Source organism: Triturus cristatus, chromosome 5_2 (genome assembly GCF_964204655.1).
Source record: "Triturus cristatus chromosome 5_2, aTriCri1.1, whole genome shotgun sequence".
In the NCBI taxonomy this organism is placed as follows: Eukaryota; Metazoa; Chordata; class Amphibia; order Caudata; family Salamandridae; genus Triturus; species Triturus cristatus.
The window spans coordinates 899,235,337-899,254,408 of NC_140588.1; the positions used below are offsets into that span (position 1 = coordinate 899,235,337).

At 43.7% G+C, this 19,072-nt stretch overlaps 1 protein-coding gene across 1 annotated transcript in view; it reads left to right on the forward strand.

The window, feature by feature from the left end:
- Positions 1 to 19,072, forward strand: part of COMMD5 (COMM domain containing 5) — a 178,196-nt gene that overhangs the window by 51,743 nt on the left and 107,381 nt on the right. Inside the window, exon 2 of the mRNA XM_085608039.1 lies at positions 14,762 to 14,922. Within this exon, the coding sequence (XP_085464165.1) occupies positions 14,762 to 14,922 (161 nt within the window). The remainder of the gene's footprint in view (positions 1 to 14,761; positions 14,923 to 19,072) is intronic.

Consider the following 19,072-nt stretch of genomic DNA (forward strand, 5'->3'; position numbering starts at 1 on the left):
TTTCAGGGCCAAGTCTGCGCAACAACTCCTGCAGAACCACACACAATCAACACAAGGGCCGTCCAGCAGCCAACAATGCCAAAGTCCCAAGGAAGGACGTAAACGGCTAGAAAACACACTGCACAAGCAGAACAGCCGGCCTAAGAAGGCCCAAAATCAACCCAACTCAGAAGTCACTGAGAAGGGGACGGAGGAGGAAGAGGACAAGGCGGAGGAGGAGGACGGAGCCCTGCAAAGAGCCTCTGGATGGCGGAGTCGGCCAGGGCATGGAGCAACAGACTGCCATCAAATGGGAGATCAATGAGCCTCTCCCGAATATTTTCTGGGAAGACGCCGCCCCGAAGCCAAGCATGGCGACGGAGAGCCACTGAGGAAGCCATGGCCCGGCCCAGCGCCTCAGACGTCCAGAGCGGAGAATAAATGCCGCAAGCTCCCGGCCATCCAAGGCATGATGCCACAAATCCACCTGCACAGACTCCTGGGATGCTGCAGACCCCAGAGACTCGGCCGAGTCCCACAAACAGGAGGAGGCCCGAGCCAGCACACACAAGGTGTTAAGGGCCCGCAGGGCCGCGCTGGTTGAGGCAAAGTTTGTTGCGTCCCCAAGTGTCCAGCCAGCGGGCCTCTCTGAACGGCGGAGCCAACAAGGGCGTCAGGGAGGGAAAAGCAGTCCGTAAAAGGGGGCTGGCCGCTGAGGGGTGAATGGACAGGCACGCCGGGTCATGCGGCGTTGGAAGGTGCCGGTGCAGAAGATGCGGAGGCTCTGGGTACCTGGAGGTAGGACGCCTCCAAGCCCCCGTCAAGGCAGAAAGGAGCGAACCTTCAAAGGGAAGCAAGATTTTCCTCCCACCAGAGCCCTGGTGGAGGACCTCCAACAGATGGTCTGCCGGAAAGTGAGCCACCGGGTCACCCATGCGTAGGATGCCCACAGCCGTGGACACTGCGTGAGCAAAGGCTGCACCCGCATCCGTAGGGCCCCGCGGAGGAGAAAGCAGCTCCTCTGTGGGCGACGGCTGCAAACTAAGGCAGCCGTCCCCGAGGCCAAACGGGGCGGGCAAGGGCCAGACCTGGAAGTCAGGAGGAGCCGAAGAATGAGGGACCTGCCGCTCTTCCGACGAACACCTCTGCCTCAGGAAGGGCGGGGAGCCGCCCTTCGACGCCAGTGAAAAGGACACCACACGACGACCAGTCTCCGGGGAGGACAATACCAATATGCAGCTTGCCTCCGGAGAAGAAGGAGCGTCCGAAGACGAATGCGCGGTACGACCTCGGTGCGGAGCCGTAGAGTCCGCTGCTTGAGGCAGGACACCGGCGCCATCCGGCGTCACCGGGCATTGGACCTGCAAGTCACCCCGCACCGGAGACCGGAGCGGGGACCGGAGTAGAACTGGAGCCGAACCGGCCCCGGAGCGGCGCTGGCCCGACCCCTGCCGAGGCAACCACCTGCATGGGGGAACGGGACAGGCCCGGGGAGGGGCCCGAAGCCCTCCGCCGGCCACGGCCCAGAAGGAGGCGAAGGTCGCCCGGCAACCCCTGTGGTGGCGCCAGGGACGATCCAACCTCCGACTTGCCCTCCAACGAGGCAGATGCCTTTGAGGAGGTATGAGAGGGGCCCGGAGAGGGACGAGGGGTCCGGCCTCGACGCGGGACGAGGAGAGTCCTCCGACCCCTGTGGCTCCGCACGGTCCAGCTGCTGCCGGTGCCGTAGCGGCGTCACCTCGGCCTTAGACAGGACCACCGTGCCAATGGACCGGGAGGGGCTCGGGGATGCGACTCGAGCCCCGGCGACCTCCCGCGACACCACAGGGACCCCCGCGGGAGTTTGCGGCAAGGCAGAGACGCCGTGGCCTGAAGGAGGTTCCCCAGAGGAGCCGCACCCCAACAGCAGCACATCCTCCAAGCCTGGATCTGACCCAGTCGGCACCGTGGCCGGAGCCACCGGCGGCGCCGCGGAGGGCCCTGCGCAGGGCAAGGGATCAGCTGACGTCCCAGGAGGGGAAGGAGGAGCAGACACTAGCGAGGCCTGCAGAGCCGCCGCGTAAGTCTCCATCTGGACTCTCGATGCCCCAACACCGGGAAACGGCGGATAGGACGACACCCGGGACCGCATCACCCGCGGAGAGTCCACGCCCCCGGTAGGCCAGAAACCAGCCCCCGGGGACGAACTGCGACGCTTTCCCATCGGGGAGCAACGCTCATGTGACATCGGAGACAGGCGAGGATGACGACCACGGCCGGACCTGAAGCTGTCCACCGAAGCAGACCGATGGGAGGACGTCGACCTGGAGAGACGCACCGAGAGAAGTTTCATTCGCGCTCCTTCCGCAACTTTGGCTTCAACTTTTGGTACGCCGCACAATCTGTGGTGCCATGATCCTCCCCCAAACACCACATGTAAATGAGGTGAGGGTCCGTCGCCGACATAAGACACCCACAAAACGTGCAAGATTTAAAGCCCGAAGGCATATGCACACTGTTCCTACCAAAAAGAATGGAAGAAAGGGGGCCCTAAACAGGCCCACAGCAAGGAACAGATCCGCGTTGCACGCGGAAAAGGAAAAAACTGATGTGGGTGTGCCGGGGCGGGTCTTATGTTACCTCGCTGACGTCACGTACGCGGACGACGCCTGGGCGGAGTCGCGTGCTGTCGCCCCGACCCCGGCGCGCAGGGATGCTGTGGCAAAAAGTTTCCGGATCCAGTCTCACACCTGGGGATAATTCTGCGTGAAGTAATCTGCGCCTAATAGTCTCTATCAGATAATACATTCAACTCTATTCAAAGAACCACAGACTCAGTAGGAGTTTTAAAGGCTTTGTCTGAATTAATAATTTTGTGAGTCAAATCAAATACACGTAGATATACCAAAATTCTCCATCAGGAAAAAATAGTACAGTTAACTTATAATTAAATTTGCATTAAATTCTTGCAATGACAGTACCTGAGGAGAGAAAGTATAGAGAGCAAATATGGAGCATTAACCCTACAGTTATATTTAGCTAGAATGGTGTGAGGACCATGACATCAGAGGGTCAAGGATTCAGGACAGGTTCAGGACCAGGAAGGTGACCTCTTCTAGTGTAACGCCAGCGTTACACCCCTCTCTAGTGCTACTCTCTCCGGCTCGGTCTCGTCCGGACCCCTTCCCAAATGTCTCCCCAGTTGTTCTGCAAATTTTCCCTAGTGTTGGATTCTTCAGTCAGATTGCAGCAAAATCGGGCAGCATCTCAGCATAGCATCGGCATCTCGTGGGTCAAATGTGTCTAACTATCTAGAACTTACCTCTGTTAGACCAATTCAAATGTATGATCCACCCCCAAATGTTTCAATTCCATGTACACCTGCAATTTTGATTGGGCCAAACAATGGGGTGAGGACATCACACCATACTAAGTGCAATACTTTTCTTTAGTTCTATTGTCTAATTCCCTGCCCCTTAATTTTAATACCCACAAGCTTTATTCCCACAAGCATTTCATATGTGGATCGATAAATCTGAGATACGTTTCAGGTTCTTCCTCTCGTAGGGTCAGGAGTTGATCTTCCCATGTCCTTGCTGGGCACATGGATTGGCAGCCACCCAATGACTTCATAGGTCTCAGAACGAGAAGGTTTTCACACATGTGTAGTTGTCGCAAAGGGTAGGGACATCGCTCACCCTGCAAGGCCCAAATGTGAACTATTAATAAAGTCAGAGAAGAACATGTTAGAATACAAAATTAAATGAATTCACTGTATACATCTTACTTCTACTCTAACCCCATTTATTTAATATTTCTTTTGCATTAATGGCTTAGTAAAACTTGCATAGGTTAGTTTCAGCACAGCATGTGCGTTAGTGCGAGGGTTTCAAGCAGCCATATTAAAAGCTGTTGCGCAGCTGCAAAGATTTCCCCCCAAGTGACCGAAAACGTCATACCACGTAAATGTGGTAGACGCATGCGCTGAAGAGCTCCCGCGTTTTTGGCGGCCATTTTTAGAACACTCGGGTTATTCGTTAGTGAAGCACATAGAAAAGCTTCCCCAAGATACGCTATGTAAAATGTGGTGCAAAATTAGTACTTACAGACAGGTTGGTTATAATGTTACAGGTTATTCGAGAGGATTGCATACAAGTACGTTTCTTTTTATAGGAAACCTTGCTCCATCATTAGCAGTATCAGACAAAGAGCAACAACCATGATTTTGTTGTGAATAATTAGAATTAAAAATGTTTCACTTCTGAAAATGAGACTGTGAGTTAAACATTACTGAGGTGTGTGGAACAGGGTGGCCTTTCGAATGTCACAATCACTCCTGTTCTCCTCTTTAATGTGCTTTCCTGTGTAGCCGCTCTGAAATTCAGCATTTTTCCCCCACATATGTCTGAATTCTTTGTTAAAAGAGATGCATATATGTGCTCCAGGTCTAGGATAATGTATTTTTTAATCTTCTCACTATACCTTAACGCAGGGGTCTCCAACCTTTTCTGTAATAAGAGCTATTTATGTTCAGTGAAACTCATCAGGAACTATTCATATTATTAGTATTGTAATAGTGACTACATGAAACAAGATTAGCTTAGAGGCCACCATATGCAAGATTGCTGCCAGTGATCACTTCAGTGCATCAGGCATGGTTGCCAGAAGAAATATAGAAAAGCTTCTATCAATATGTTAGGCCTTTACATGGGTAATACAATACAGCCATAGCTGCAATGCACCGACCACCAAGGTAATATTAGTAAAAAGTCTCCCCAAGGCCATATGATTTATTACTCAAATATCATCTTTAAATATATTTTGGAAATTCAGCCATTATTCACTGAAGATTATCTGGGATTTTTCAATTCTACTCCTCCAGTCTTGGGCAAATCTGACGGATGCCCTGCCTCCCGCACCAGATGGTTCTGGAGGAGCCCCTAACGCTAAAGGTCTGTAGAGCTACAGGGCACAGTGGTCAATCCAAGGTCTTTCGGGGCCGGCTGCCTCACTCATCCAGCGGGCATGATCTGAGGGTATGGTTAAGCAGTACCGGCCAGCATGGTACAGTTGGTCACGTTGGTGAGTGGTATGGAATGTGGATTCTTTGGGGATGAAGGTTGGTCCTGAACTTTCTCTCAGAGCTGGCTGGGAACGGAATGGAGCATATGCAACAGGTAATTCCTTCTATCCAGCATGACATTTGCTGATCAATGACTCTCCGGCTGGGGAACACCTAATCGTGTGTACATTGCTTATCGGGGCATTCGACTTTTCCTTCCCTTAGTACTGAAATATTCCGAACTCTGCTATTTAAATTGGATCTTGAATCTCTTAGTTATTTCCCCAGGAACAAGCTGTTACATAGGAAGGAGCTTTCAGCAAGGCTCGTCGTGCTTCCTTTTTGGTTTCTTATAGCAGAATTTCAGACAATTAGGTACTGGAGATCGCAGGCAGGATGTTCACTTCAGAAGGACTAAGGTCTACCATTTTCAGCAGAGCGAAATCCATTTCAGAATCAGTTACTGTAGCTGCTACTGCTTTTCCAGACGGGCCAAAGTTATTCGTAGTGGAGTGCATCGCGGCTTACAAAAACATGAGAGTGGAAGTTAGGCCTGCAGGGGTTTCCCAATTACTGATCTTGATTAGGAAAACTTTCAGAGTGATTTCCTCTTTATCCATTGTGGAACGGGTGCAATGGGTTATGCAGAAAGCTAGTGTGGACAGTTCTGAATTTGTGGCATACTCTGCCTAGAGGCCCATGGCCTCAAAAGCGTTTTCTTTAGGTGGACATCTGGAAGAGATCATGAAAACAACCAATTGGTTTTCAGAGTCTGTCTTTAAGAGTTTTTTCTTTAAATCAGTACAGAATTTAGCTTTACTGGTGATAAGTATGATTTGAACATGCAAAATCCTCGTCTCTGGTTCTGGCATAAAATTTAACTATACAAATAAACATTCAAAAAGAGGGTCAAAGGTTAAATATTTATAGACCAAATAGTATTCTGTTCCCCTACCTAGACTAATCACACAAAAAGAAGAAAACTATGGTCTCTAAGGAAATTTCTATGTCAGCAAGAAAATACTAAATAGAATGAAAAAAGTATTTTAGGGAAACATCGGAGTCCCATCACCCACCAAGGTGGTTTGCTTCATCATTTGGGATATCCACTCCACTGCACGCCCTTATTAGATCAAGGGGCTGCAAGCTTCTCAAAAGTAGAAGGGAGTTGAAAAAGATGTTTCCATCAGTGTGATATCAAAATGAGGAGATCGTGAGAATATTCAGAAGGGTGATGGTTGCAGTGCTATTGTGATTGCGTGAAAATGAAGTGATGTTAAAATTGGCTAGCAGGATACTGACCAATTTTATTTAATGCTACCCTGATGCCAAAACTAAAAACAGTTCAAATACAGTTTAAAAGAATAACTGTTGTAAGTCCAAAAGGAGAAGGTCTACATGTTTCACCCCTAGGTTATTTTGATCCAGGCTTTCGTCAGGACCTATAAAGATGAATATTGCTACTGCAAAAAGTGAACAAAAAGGTGTATGCACGAGTCTCAATCTAAAGCAGTTGATACCATACAACCTGCCAGAACCTGTGAATCCTGAATGTGGTAAATCACAGGAGAATTGGACTCATACCTAAAATACAAAAACAGAAACAATATTCCTACTTAATATTTCTCAAAATCTACAAAGTATAACTGCTGTGAATAGAAAAATGAAAAACAACATTGATCTTCTATGTTGATATACATTGTAAATATTTACCTCAAAATGTATGTAATGACAAAAATTATGATGAAAAATTTTGCACTTACCCGTCCGTATTCGTACGCTCAGGGAATGAGGCCCCGCTCTGTTGTGAAGGTACAACATTTGAAAACCACCTATTAAAGTCAAATACTTCAAGAAGGGAGTACCTAACATATTTATATATTTTAAATAATCGTGCTAATCCGCCCAGACCATGAACAAGGAAAATACTGGCTATCAGGTAGTGCCTAACAATATAATACAAAAGGTGCTAGCTGACACCTACGTCTTGAATCACCAGCAAAACAAGTAAATGATATAATAAGAAGTAAATGATACGATAGACCAATCTCTTGTCAGCAAAATGCCTCGGGGCGATATCATAAAGGTATAGGCAGATGATGTCTAGCCCAATCTCAGATCTCATAATGTCAGGCTAGATTGCTACCTTTTCTATTTATGATGAAGCTAAAAAGGAGAATATGTTCTCACAACGATGTCAGAAATTGTATCAAAAGTTATTTTGTAGTATAAGACAAAGTGCATTACTACATACTTGAAATACAAAGAAGACATCATTAATAGGGCAAAAACGAGTCTACACAATCAGCAAAGTGACATAGTGTGGCTGCTGCATGAGCGAGAGAGTTCTTTACCTGTCCGTCGGTACCTCGATTTGGACTGAGCCGGAAGGGGAGGTAACCGCACGTACAGGAATAGCTGTTTAAATAGTTGTCTAAGCCAATGACCGTGATCGCTCTCGAATGCGCAGCACCTGTGTGCGTGCGTCTATTTCCAAAGCTGGCTTCTTCGTCGAGGCTGTGAAATAATAACGTTGCAAAGACTGCCACAGCCACATGATGGCAGTAATGTATTAATTTAGTCAATGGAGAACTTGAAAAACGCGAGGAACAGGAATAAAATAAGCAGTAATCTGTACACGACTCCAAACTGCAGGGATACATAACGTATTTCATTTTATGTTATGTGCTCATTATGACCCAACGGATAAGGATGTGTAAAGTGTTAATATATCACAACACAGCCTACTCGACATACCGATTCTGTGTTGGTATGAGTGGTGTAAAAACAAATAACCCACTCATTGGCCCTCGTTCATCATATTGAATTACTCCATGTGAAGTGTCTCAAATACAAAAGGGCTGGTTTTGGTAGTTTGAAAAAATAATAATGACATTGATCTGACCCGATCACTCCCGAGAGGGTACTTTAAGTGGTGTCAATATTCGAACAGTTTAGATGCGAGATGCTATGGTCAAAATAGAATATAGCACTACTTGCAAAACCAGTCAAGTAGACAATAAATACGAGAGAAATGAAAATAAGTTATTTATGGCAATTATGACTCCGACAGCAGCCAATAACTTATCTATCGTGTTGCAACATCTCTATTAGCAGATACTTTATAGTGTAACCCAAGGTATATCATCGTTTAACCCCTGGGTGTCACTTTTAAGTTTGAAAATCCATTTCTGTTTTTTAATGAATAGAAATCTTGAAATATCACTCACATGGAGTGGAATGTAGGGGTTGTTCCAAAACAGTCCAGCTCAGATCCTCTGCCTTATGCTTCAGTTCAAGAAAATGATAGGTCAATCTTGTCGCTTGTTTCTTGCTCATACGTAGTTTAACCTTTCTGGTAGTCATGCCAACGTATCGCAAGGAGCACGGACAGGTGATCAAATAGATAACCTTATCAGTGTTACAATTAGTGTGCTTTCTTAATAGCCATGGTTTGCCGGTACCTATGTCGATCGTCTTGGTCTGTTGAGTCTGAGGACAAGCAGTGCATGATCCACAGGGGAAGTGCCCTTGAACTGCGGGCAGATCCCACAGGGTATGCACAACAGAGAGTGGTTTATCTTTTGGTCTAGTGTGCACTAAACTGGAGCCATTGTGGTTCAAGACAGAGACATATCGCACTGAATGTCTCAGACAAATGACAGATACGAGGTCATATCGTCCACTTACGGCTGACCCCACGTCTAGACTGACTGCAGAGATTAGAGATCTTGTAGAAGAGGCCAAAACGGAAGGGTGGATTACGACACAGGAAGCTAGCTTCCTGATCACTTGTCATCCTAAGATGCCTTACTTCTATATTTTACCCAAATTCCACAAGACCCAGAGGCCGCCACCTGGGCGTCCCATTATATCTGGGATTGGGTCTTTGCTGGAACCTCTTTCTACTTTTGTGGACTATTTCTTAAGACCACTGGTAAAAGAGATGCCTACTTACCTACAGGACACCAAAGATGTGTTAAGGATTTTGCCTGAAATTAATTTCAATATTGAAACTGACTTCATTGTCAGCTTCGATGTTGAATCACTATATACCTCCATTCCGCAGGAAGAGACCCTTGATGCCATAAGAGGTTTACTAGAAGCAAAGGACTTGAATACCATCACACCAGTAAATTTTATAATGGATTGTGCTAGACTGGCCGTGACTGAAAACTTTTTTCGGTTTGAAGAGACCATCTACCTGCAAACCTCTGGTACATCAATGGGCAGTATTTTTGCGCCAAGTCTAGCCAATCTCTATGTCCATTTATTTGAACAAGACTGCGTACTGAATCACAGCAATCCTTTCTACGATCGGATTATGCTGTGGAAACGATACATTGACGATATTTTAGTCGTCTGGCGAGGACCATCTGGCACGATCCTAGACTTCCAAACTTGGCTCAATACACAGAACAGATTTCTCAAATTTACTGTGGAATATAACAAAGCCAACCTTCCTTTTCTTGACATCTTAATCTGCCCGTCACAGGATAGTTTGGGAAGCGCGTTATATAGAAAACCCATGGCCAAGAACTCTTTGCTATCCTTTGATAGTTATCATCCCAGGGCTCTCCGTGAGAACCTTCCAGTAGGACAGTTCTTACGAATACGGAGGAACTGTTCTGACAAAGACAACTTTCAATGCCATGCAAAGGCACTGTCTGAACGATTGTATGAGAGGCGATATCCTAAGCGGCTGGTAAGACAGGCATGGAAAAGGGCTTCAAATAATGATCGTGAAGCCCATTTGGAACCACCACAAGCCAAACCACCGTTGACTAGACTGACCTTTTGTAAATACTTTTAGTACACATTCCAACCAAGTGAAAAGAACAGTACGGAGATATTGGCGCATTCTTAATGTAGCCAATGAAACCATTCAAGCTCCTCTGTTTTCATTCAAAAGAGGGCCTAGTCTTAGGGACAGTTTAGTGCACACTAGACCAAAAGCTAAACCACTCTCTGTTGTGCATACCCTGTGGGATCTGCCCGCAGTTCAGGGGCACTTCCCCTGTGGATCATGCACTGCTTGTCCTCAGACTCAACAGACCAAGACGATCGACATAGGTACCGGCAAACCATGGCTATTAAGAAAGCACACTAATTGTAACACTGATAAGGTTATCTATTTGATCACCTGTCCGTACTTCTTGCGATACGTTGGCATGACTACCAGAAAGGTTAAACTACGTATCAACGAACACAAGAGCACTATTAGGAGCAAGAAACAAGCGACAAGATTGACCAATCATTTTCTTGAACTGAAGCATAAGGCAGAGGATCTGAGCTGGACTGTTTTGGAACAACCCCTACATTCCACTCCATGTGAGTGATATTTCAAGATTTCTATTCATTAAAAAACAGAAATGGATTTTCAAACTTAAAAGTGACACCCAGGGGTTAAACGATGATATACCTTGGGTTACACTATAAAGTATCTGCTAATAGAGATATTGCAACACGATAGATAAGTTATTGGCTGCTGTCGGAGTCATAATTGCCATAAATAACTTATTTTCATTTGTCTCGTATTTATTGTCTACTTGACTGGTTTTGCAAGCAGTGCTATATTCTATTTTGACCATAGCATCTCGCATCTAAACTGTTCGAATATTGACACCACTTAAAGTACCCTCTCGGGAGTGATCGGGTCAGATCAATGTCCTTATTATTATTTTTTCAAACTACCAAAACCAGCCCTTTTGTATTTGAGACACTTCACATGGAGTAATTCAATATGATGAACGAGGGCCAATGAGTGGGTTATTTGTTTTTACACCACTCATACCAACACAGAATCGGTATGTCGAGTAGGCTGTGTTGTGATATATTAACACTTTACACATCCTTATCCGTTGGGTCATAATGAGCACATAACATAAAATGAAATACGTTATGTATCCCCGCAGTTTGGAGTCGTGTACAGATTACTGCTTATTTTATTCCTGTTCCTAGCGTTTTTCAAGTTCTCCATTGACTAAATTAATACATTACTGCCATCATGTGGCTGTGGCAGTCTTTGCAACGTTATTATTTCACAGCCTCGACGAAGAAGCCAGCTTTGGAAATAGACGCACGCACACAGGTGCTGCGCATTCGAGAGCGATCACGGTCATTGGCTTACACAACTAATTGAACAGCTATTCCTGTACGTGCGGTTACCTCCCCTTCCGGCTCAGTCCAGATCGAGGTACCGACGGACAGGTAAGGAACGCTCTCGCTCATGCAGCAGCCACACTATGTCACTTTGCTGATTGTGTAGACTCGTTTTTGCCCTATTAATGATGTCTTCTTTGTAGTTCAAGTATGTAGTAATGCGTAATGCACTTTGTCTTATACTACAAAATAACTTTTGATACAATTTCTGACATCGTTGTGAGAACATATTCTCCTTTTTAGCTTCATCATAAATAGAAAAGGTAGCTATCTAGCCTGACATTATGAGATCTGAGATTGGGCTAGACATCATCTGCCTATACTTTTATGATATCGCCCGAGGCATTTTGCTGACAAGAGATTGGTCTATCGTATCATTTACTTCTTATTATATCATGTACTTGTTTTGCTGGTGATTCAAGAGGTAGGTGTCAGCTAGCACCTTTTGTATTATATTGTTAGGCACTACCTGATAGCCAGTATTTTCCTTGCTCATGGTCTGGGCGGATTAGCGCGATTATTTAAAATATATAAATATGTTAGGTACTCCCTTCTTGAAGTATTTGACATATGTGGACCTCTCCGCAGCATTTGACTGTGTCAACCACACTAAACTGTGGATCATCCTAGAGAATATGGGAATAGAGGAGCCCCTAATACTTTTCCTGCGCGGACTGTACTCAGATGCTACAGCCCGCGTGAGATATGGCTTGGGGGGTGAGGTGACAAAACCGTTTAGAGTAGAGCGCGGTGTTAGACAGGGATGCGTCCTGGCCCCATTTTTATTCAACTTATACACAAACGGCTTGGAGAAAGCCATGTTATCTGGGGCAAAGGACCTCCCCACCATAAACAATCGTCCCATACCGGCCCTACTCTACGCGGATGACGCTGTAGTTCTGGCGCGTACCCCGCTTGAACTGCAGCGTTCCCTTACGAAATACCATTCATTTATGGAGAACTTGGACCTGAGGATTAACATTAAAAAAACATTTATAATGTCCCTCGGGTCATCGAAAAAGAACAAAATGTCTATTTCTGTAGATCACCAAAAAATAGAGAGTACTAACACGTACCCATACTTGGGTATTGTTTTCAATCAAACATGCTCCTGGAAGAGTGCCATCGAGTCTAGAAAACTCACTTTTGCAAGAACAACTGCCGCTTTGGTCAATTTCGCGAGCAAATTAGGTAGACGACCCACTGTTGAACTCCTGGAAATTTACAAGGCAAAATGCATCGGTAGCGTAATTTATGGGGCGGGTGTGTGGGGCTACGCTATGATTGACGAGGTCCAAAGGGTGGAAAACAGATTCCTAAGATTACTTCTTGCAGTCCCGCGGTCTACCTCAACCTATGTATGCCATTTAGAAGTAGGATTGCCCTTTGTAGCAGATCTAATAAGGATCCAACCTTTGTTACTATGGCACCGCATTTGGACCTCTATAGACACTACCTTTACCCAAGGGTTCATAAAAGACTGTATGGCCTTGGATAGAGTACATAAGGTCAGATGGATTGCTTATGTAAAGAGATTCTTAGGTGATCTGGGCATGTTCCAGTATTATCTTTCCCCCTCGAAAATTGCTGAAATTCCTAGGAAGCAATTTAAAAAGTTGTGCCTCGCTCAGCTTGAATCCCTGAGGTTAACTAGCGAAGCCCACAAACCCACAGTTCAATACTCCTTACTGACCCAAACGACTCTTTCAATTCAGCCCTACCTGACTTTTAACATTACTGATTATGAGAAATCTCTTTTAACAAGGCTTAGACTGAATGTTTTTCACCATTCGGTTACCTTTCCTATTTCTAAATCTTGGGAAAGACATCTTCAACCATGTCCCTGCGATATGAGTTCTTCTCAATCCACAATGCATACAGTAATGTTTTGTAATTTTTACAACGACTTGAGAAAGCAGTGGTTAACCCCGATTTTTAAAATTTGGGGTTTACGCAGATGTCGTCCCGCCTTCCTTGTCTTGCAACTACTGGACACCGAGTTGTTTGCTAAACAAACAGTTATTTTTTTGAAATTGGTAGTGAGACATAGGCAGAATTTGTGACTTGTTAAATTACTTTTTAAATATTTTCTTTGGTTTTAATATGTCTGCTTCTTTTACGCTGAAAACCTTGAAGCTCTTGTCAACTGTTTTTCTATGTACTTTTATGGTTGCCTTTTTGGCTCCCGAATAAAGATTGATTTGATTTGATTTGACTTTAATAGGTGTTTTTCAAATGTTGTACCTTCACAACAGAGCGGGGCCTCATTCCCTGAGCATGTGCCAGGTGAGGTGAGGCGCACACCCGTACGAATACGGGTAAGTGCAAAATTTTTCATAATAATTTTTATTTGTCATTACATACATTTTGAGGTAATTATTTACAATGTATATCAACATAGAAGAGCTATGTTGTTTTTCGTTTTTTTATTCACAGCAGTTATACTTTGTAGATTTTGAGAAATATTAAGTAGGAATATTGTTTCTGTTTTTGTATTTTAGGTATGAGTCCAATTCTCCTGTGATTTACCACATTCAGGATTCACAGGTTCTGGCAGGTTGTATGGTATCAACTGCTTTAGATTGAGACTCGTGCATACACCTTTTTGTTCACTTTTTGCAGTGGCAATATTCATCTTTATAGGTCCTGACGAAAGCCCGGATCAAAATAACCTAGGGGTGAAACATGTAGACCTTCTCCTTTTGGACTTACAACAGTTATTCTTTTAAACTGTATTTGCACTGTTTTAGCTTTGGCCTCAGGGTAGCATTAAATAAAATTGGTCAGTATCCTGCTAGCCAATTTTAACATCACTTCATTTTCACGCAATCACAATAGCACTGCAACCATCACTCTTCTGAATATTCTCACAATCTCATTTTGATATCACACTGATGGAAACATCTCTTTCAACTCCCTTCTTCTTTTGAGAAGCTTGCAGCCCCTTGATCTAATAAGGGCGTGCAGTGGAGTGGCTATCCCAAATGATGAAGCAAGCCACCTCGGTGGGTGATGGGACTCCGATGTTTCCCTAAAATACTTTTTTCATTCTATTTAGTATTTTCTTGCTGACACAGAAATTTCCTCATAAAATTTAAATATCCTAGTGAGCATGAAGGAAAGTTTCAATTTTATTAAGGACACAGATGTGAGGATTATCCTGCCTGTCACATACGGAAGCGACGCTCCACCCCAGGAGCAAAAAGGTCCTTACACGTAGGGTATAGTTGGGACTAGATACCTGTGATTTTCACTTGAATACATTGTTTTGTACTTTATCCAAATTATTTGCCTTTATGAGGTCGTATGTTGTCTATGTTAGATCAGATTTCACGACTATTTATTTCTTTTTCATTTTGTGTTGCTACCAGCGATAGTTTCATAGAGAAAAGGCTGTGCTATTTCTTTTCGGGTGTTTATATGCCTAGACAATGCCTGTTTATTGGTTGTTGATTTTTCCTCTTTTTCTTGCTGGGACTCGAGGGTTTCGCAGTTACAGGGTGGTATGGTTTGGAATTAAGTAAGGAGATTATGGCTGCTGTTAAATAAGGCTGACTAAAACTCTTACATTTCTGGCAGCTGTTGTGGGTGCACTTGAAGGGAAGGACTGTAAGGAATCTGTGAAGAATATTTCTGAAAATGAAACTGTGTCAGAGGAGCAGCTCAGTTTCATCATTGCGGGCCTATACACTCTTATAAAGGAGGCCCTTCGACTTCCAATGTCTACTCTTAAACAAGATGTAAGTATTTTATATACTTATATACATTAGTAATTTTTGATGAATTAAGAAATATTTATACTTTTAATAGATAATAGTTAAACATTATCTTAATAAAACATTATGATATATACTCTACTTAATATGCTTCGTTTTGTTAACATCCTAAAACTGTTTTGATTCCAATACAAGGCCACAACACAATAATTTGTCTATTTTTTTTAATCAAAATATTAGAGTAGTTAGAAATTGTCATTGGACACATCAACTGTCAGGGTTTTTTTTTCACAGTGTCGTAGTGAGGCAAAAGCAAAGTAAATAACTAAGCTATGGATTTTTTTGTTTGCCACAAATAGTGAAGAGGGGAGAGCATTTTCATTTAGTTATAATTTTTTGCATTGCTTCAAGAAGCAGCACTTTTAAAAAAGAAATTTAATTTGGTTTGAAGACTTTTGAACAAAGTTAAACAATCCTTGGAAAAGCCAATAGGCCTGGCCTTTTGTAAGGAGAAGTGTTTGGTAATAGTCTGTGGCTGAGTGTTACCTCCATCTGCTCTATGAAGAAAATTGCATAAACCTTGGTGTACCACAATATGTAATCTGTGAGTCCCAGCACTTTACTGAAGAGACTGCAGTAGCAGAATTACTCTTTAATAAGAAAAGCGTTCTGACTGTTTTACGTTTACAGAGGAAGACACTAACAATTGTTGTGCCTCCAGATTTTGTCTCTAACATCTTTTGGTGTGCATCTGAAGTCGCCCTGACTTGATTTTTGTGAACCGCTGAAGCTTCCGCAAGCCTGCGTTTAACTGGCACAACACTTAATCTTTGGGATTTTTCAATGAAGGTCCTGTGCCTCCATTGTATTACAAGAAGTTATTTAAACGTACACAGGTACTCTAATATCAAAGGCTTGTTTACAACATTTATTTAAACCGTTTGATATCAGCTTTCTTTTCTAACAGTTACTTCTACGGAAAGCCGGCTGGTAAGCGGCATGCTGTATGATTTTATTCAGCCAATTTGACTCTGCTGAGTCGAGCATTGAGACGTGTTGCTAATTTGTTTTTAAAATTTGCATTCATATATTTTTTTTAATACGTTCAGGGTAACTTCTAAATTTTCCCTCTTTCCTGTATTCTGCCTTACTGCTTTCCCGGTCTGCCGCGGCAGTTCCTGCCGATTGTGCGGAGGGTAGCAGCTCCTCCCACTTGACCTATATGAGTCTTCCGGTTAGGTTGCAATCCAGTGTTTCTTTTGACACTGGCTATAAAGTTAGCAGGCTGGGCCAGAAGTGGGTGCGCCGCTGGCGCGCCACAGGCAAGCCCGTCTGCATCTGTCCGTGCCTGGACTGTGCCCAACGCCGGGACCCCTGGCAGTTTTAGCTTAGAACGGTAGATGAACATCAGATATACAAGTAAGCAGTTAAATTACCTTAAGGATTGCACTCAAGGTTGCCCTAGTCTTGATATGGCCTCCCTCTGGATGGGTAATAGGGCTAGTTGTGAAGTATGTGGCTATTCACCGTTAACAACCGGCCCACCATTAGACTCCCATACACCTCAGTCTAAATATTCTCCTTGCCTTTCTCCTCCACTATACCAGCGTGCACTAGTGAATGCCCGATCCTTGGTCAAACATGCCACAGAAATGAACATTCTCATTGATTCTCAGAAGCTTGACATTTTTTGTTTATTACTGAAACCTGGGCTAACTGCTCATCCACGCCTGATCTTATAACCGTAGTCCATCCTGGATTTACCATCTTTAGACTGATCGACCATTAAAAAGAGGAGGGGGACTTGGACTTATTTACAGGGACCAGATCAAAGCCAAATTCGTCACCCAATCAAATGAAGACTATGAAGCCCTATCTTACTGGTTTGAAGTAACCAAAAATAAATCCTTTAGATGTCTACTTATTTATTGCCCACCTGGCCCGAGAAATAGGTTTCTCAATTCCATTAGTGAACTACTTGAAGGTTTGATTTGTAAGTCTGACTTGACTATTTTTGGAGACCTAAACTTCCATCTTGACCAAACTGAAGAAAAACACTTTAGAGACCTTTTGGAGACTATGAATAACTTTGGGCTTACCCAGTTGATACAGACCCCTATCCATATTGCTGGCCACACACTGGAAGCCATCTTTAGGAACCATGACCTGGTTGCAAGTCCTGAGGTTTTACCTCTCCCTTGGTTCGACCACTCTGCCATTGTCTTCAAGCTTAGAGACACCAAGAAAATCCCTACTACCAGCTTGCTCAAAGGTCCTACCCTCTATCGAGCAGGGAAGAGCATAAACGTCAGTCAACTCCAAGCTCAACTCTCGGAGGACTTACCCTCATCTTCACCTGATCCCGAAACAGGTACTCAGGACTATTCGAGCTGGCTTAACCATGCCCTCTCACAATTCGCCCCTTGGAAACGTAACAAACATAAGAGAATTAAGCCCTCAGAGCGTTGGTACTCCGAGGCGCTCTGACTAGAAAAACAAAAATGCAGACAACAGGAGAGAAGATGGAGGTTTAACTATGAAACGCAATAAAAGGAAATTTGTAAACACGCTCTGGCCAAACACAAAAGTCTATTGGTCAAATAAAAAACAAGCTATTTTACAGCTCAAATAGAATGGTCTAATAATTCACCCAGGGAACTTTTTAAAGCTATTAACAAATTCACTAAAGTGTCGGTAGCCAAAGGATGTAACAGTAGTCAAACACTTCTGTGACGACGTCACCCATTATTTTTGGAACAAGGTGGAGCATATTTATAATATATTTAGGCTTTCCTGTTTTCAGTTTCTATTTTTGGTCAATTTTGGTGGAGTTTTTTCAGTTTTTTCGATACCTTAAAAAACCGTGTTTATCAGTTGTTACACATTTTCGAGCCTTTAGATAACAACAGAAACAGTGTTTTTCCGGTGTTTATGGAATTTTAATTTAATTTTAATTATTGCTTTCCTTCTGCATGGATAGTGCATAGTTATAGATAGCATGTGCACAGGGTGTATGAGGTCCAAATAAATTTTTACTGCACCAGAATGGACTACAAAGTCAATAGCATTCTTCAATATCTCCGAAGAATGTAAAGATGCTTTCAGCATACCATCTAGCAAGTGACAGGATCTCTTTAAGGGAAGCACTTCAGTTCAGGTATCGATTTTTGACAGGCCATCATACAACTTTTTCATATACCTAGCTGAATTACTGCAAATGCAAACAATATCACTCCAGTCTTTATTGAACTTGGTAGGAACTTTTTTCAGCAGCATTCCAAGTGACACTGCATTCCATGTTTACCAAACGTCTGGTGTCATGTTTTCACCACTATCTCAGATGCTTGGTGACAACATTATTTTTCACATATACCTGTCACTACATCTTGCATTGAGTGTATAAAGCCTGGGGTACTTGGCAATTCACTTACAATCAATACTGACTCACTAGAAAAGGGGGCTGGTGTATCAAAAGATTTCACCCATTCTCTGTCTGTGGGTAAATGTGATGGTACATATTAGGAAAGATTCTTATGAAACCAGCCATGGAGAAGTGTGGCTCAATGATTAGAGCGGCAGACCCTGATGCAGAAGTCTAGCCCGGGACCAGGGTTCAATTCCCCGCCTCGGTGGGTCTTGGGCTCAAAGATTCTACGGACCTGATAATTCTCGCCTCGGTGCCATTCCAATCATGGAGTCCCACTCTGCAACTCTGGGCAATAGCTTGCTTAATCTCCACAACGGCCCCCACAACGCTAAGGATGCCTGGCCTCCACCTTGGGGGTGCCCAGGAGTGGACGCCTCACAGGGAAAGCCAGGATGGGTTCCACAGCGGTATTCGTACAAGCGCCTTGAGACCCTTGCGGTGAGTAGTGCGCTATACAAGTATCAATTTACATTTTACCTATCTGTGAAATCAAATGTAACCAAAATATCAAATATGATTTTGATATTTCCTGATTCTCTACAGTTTATAAAATAACTAAATAAGACCTAAAACATGCATATAAACACTGCATTTTTAGACCAAAGACCACAAAATTGAAAAAAGCAGAAGGAAGAAACCATGTTTTAGTGACATCTCTAAACAACAAAACTCCAGCAGAATAATGTTAGCCTAGTCTTTCTCGATGCTACCTTGAATAACAAAGTTACATTGTATTGGCCCTTTCAG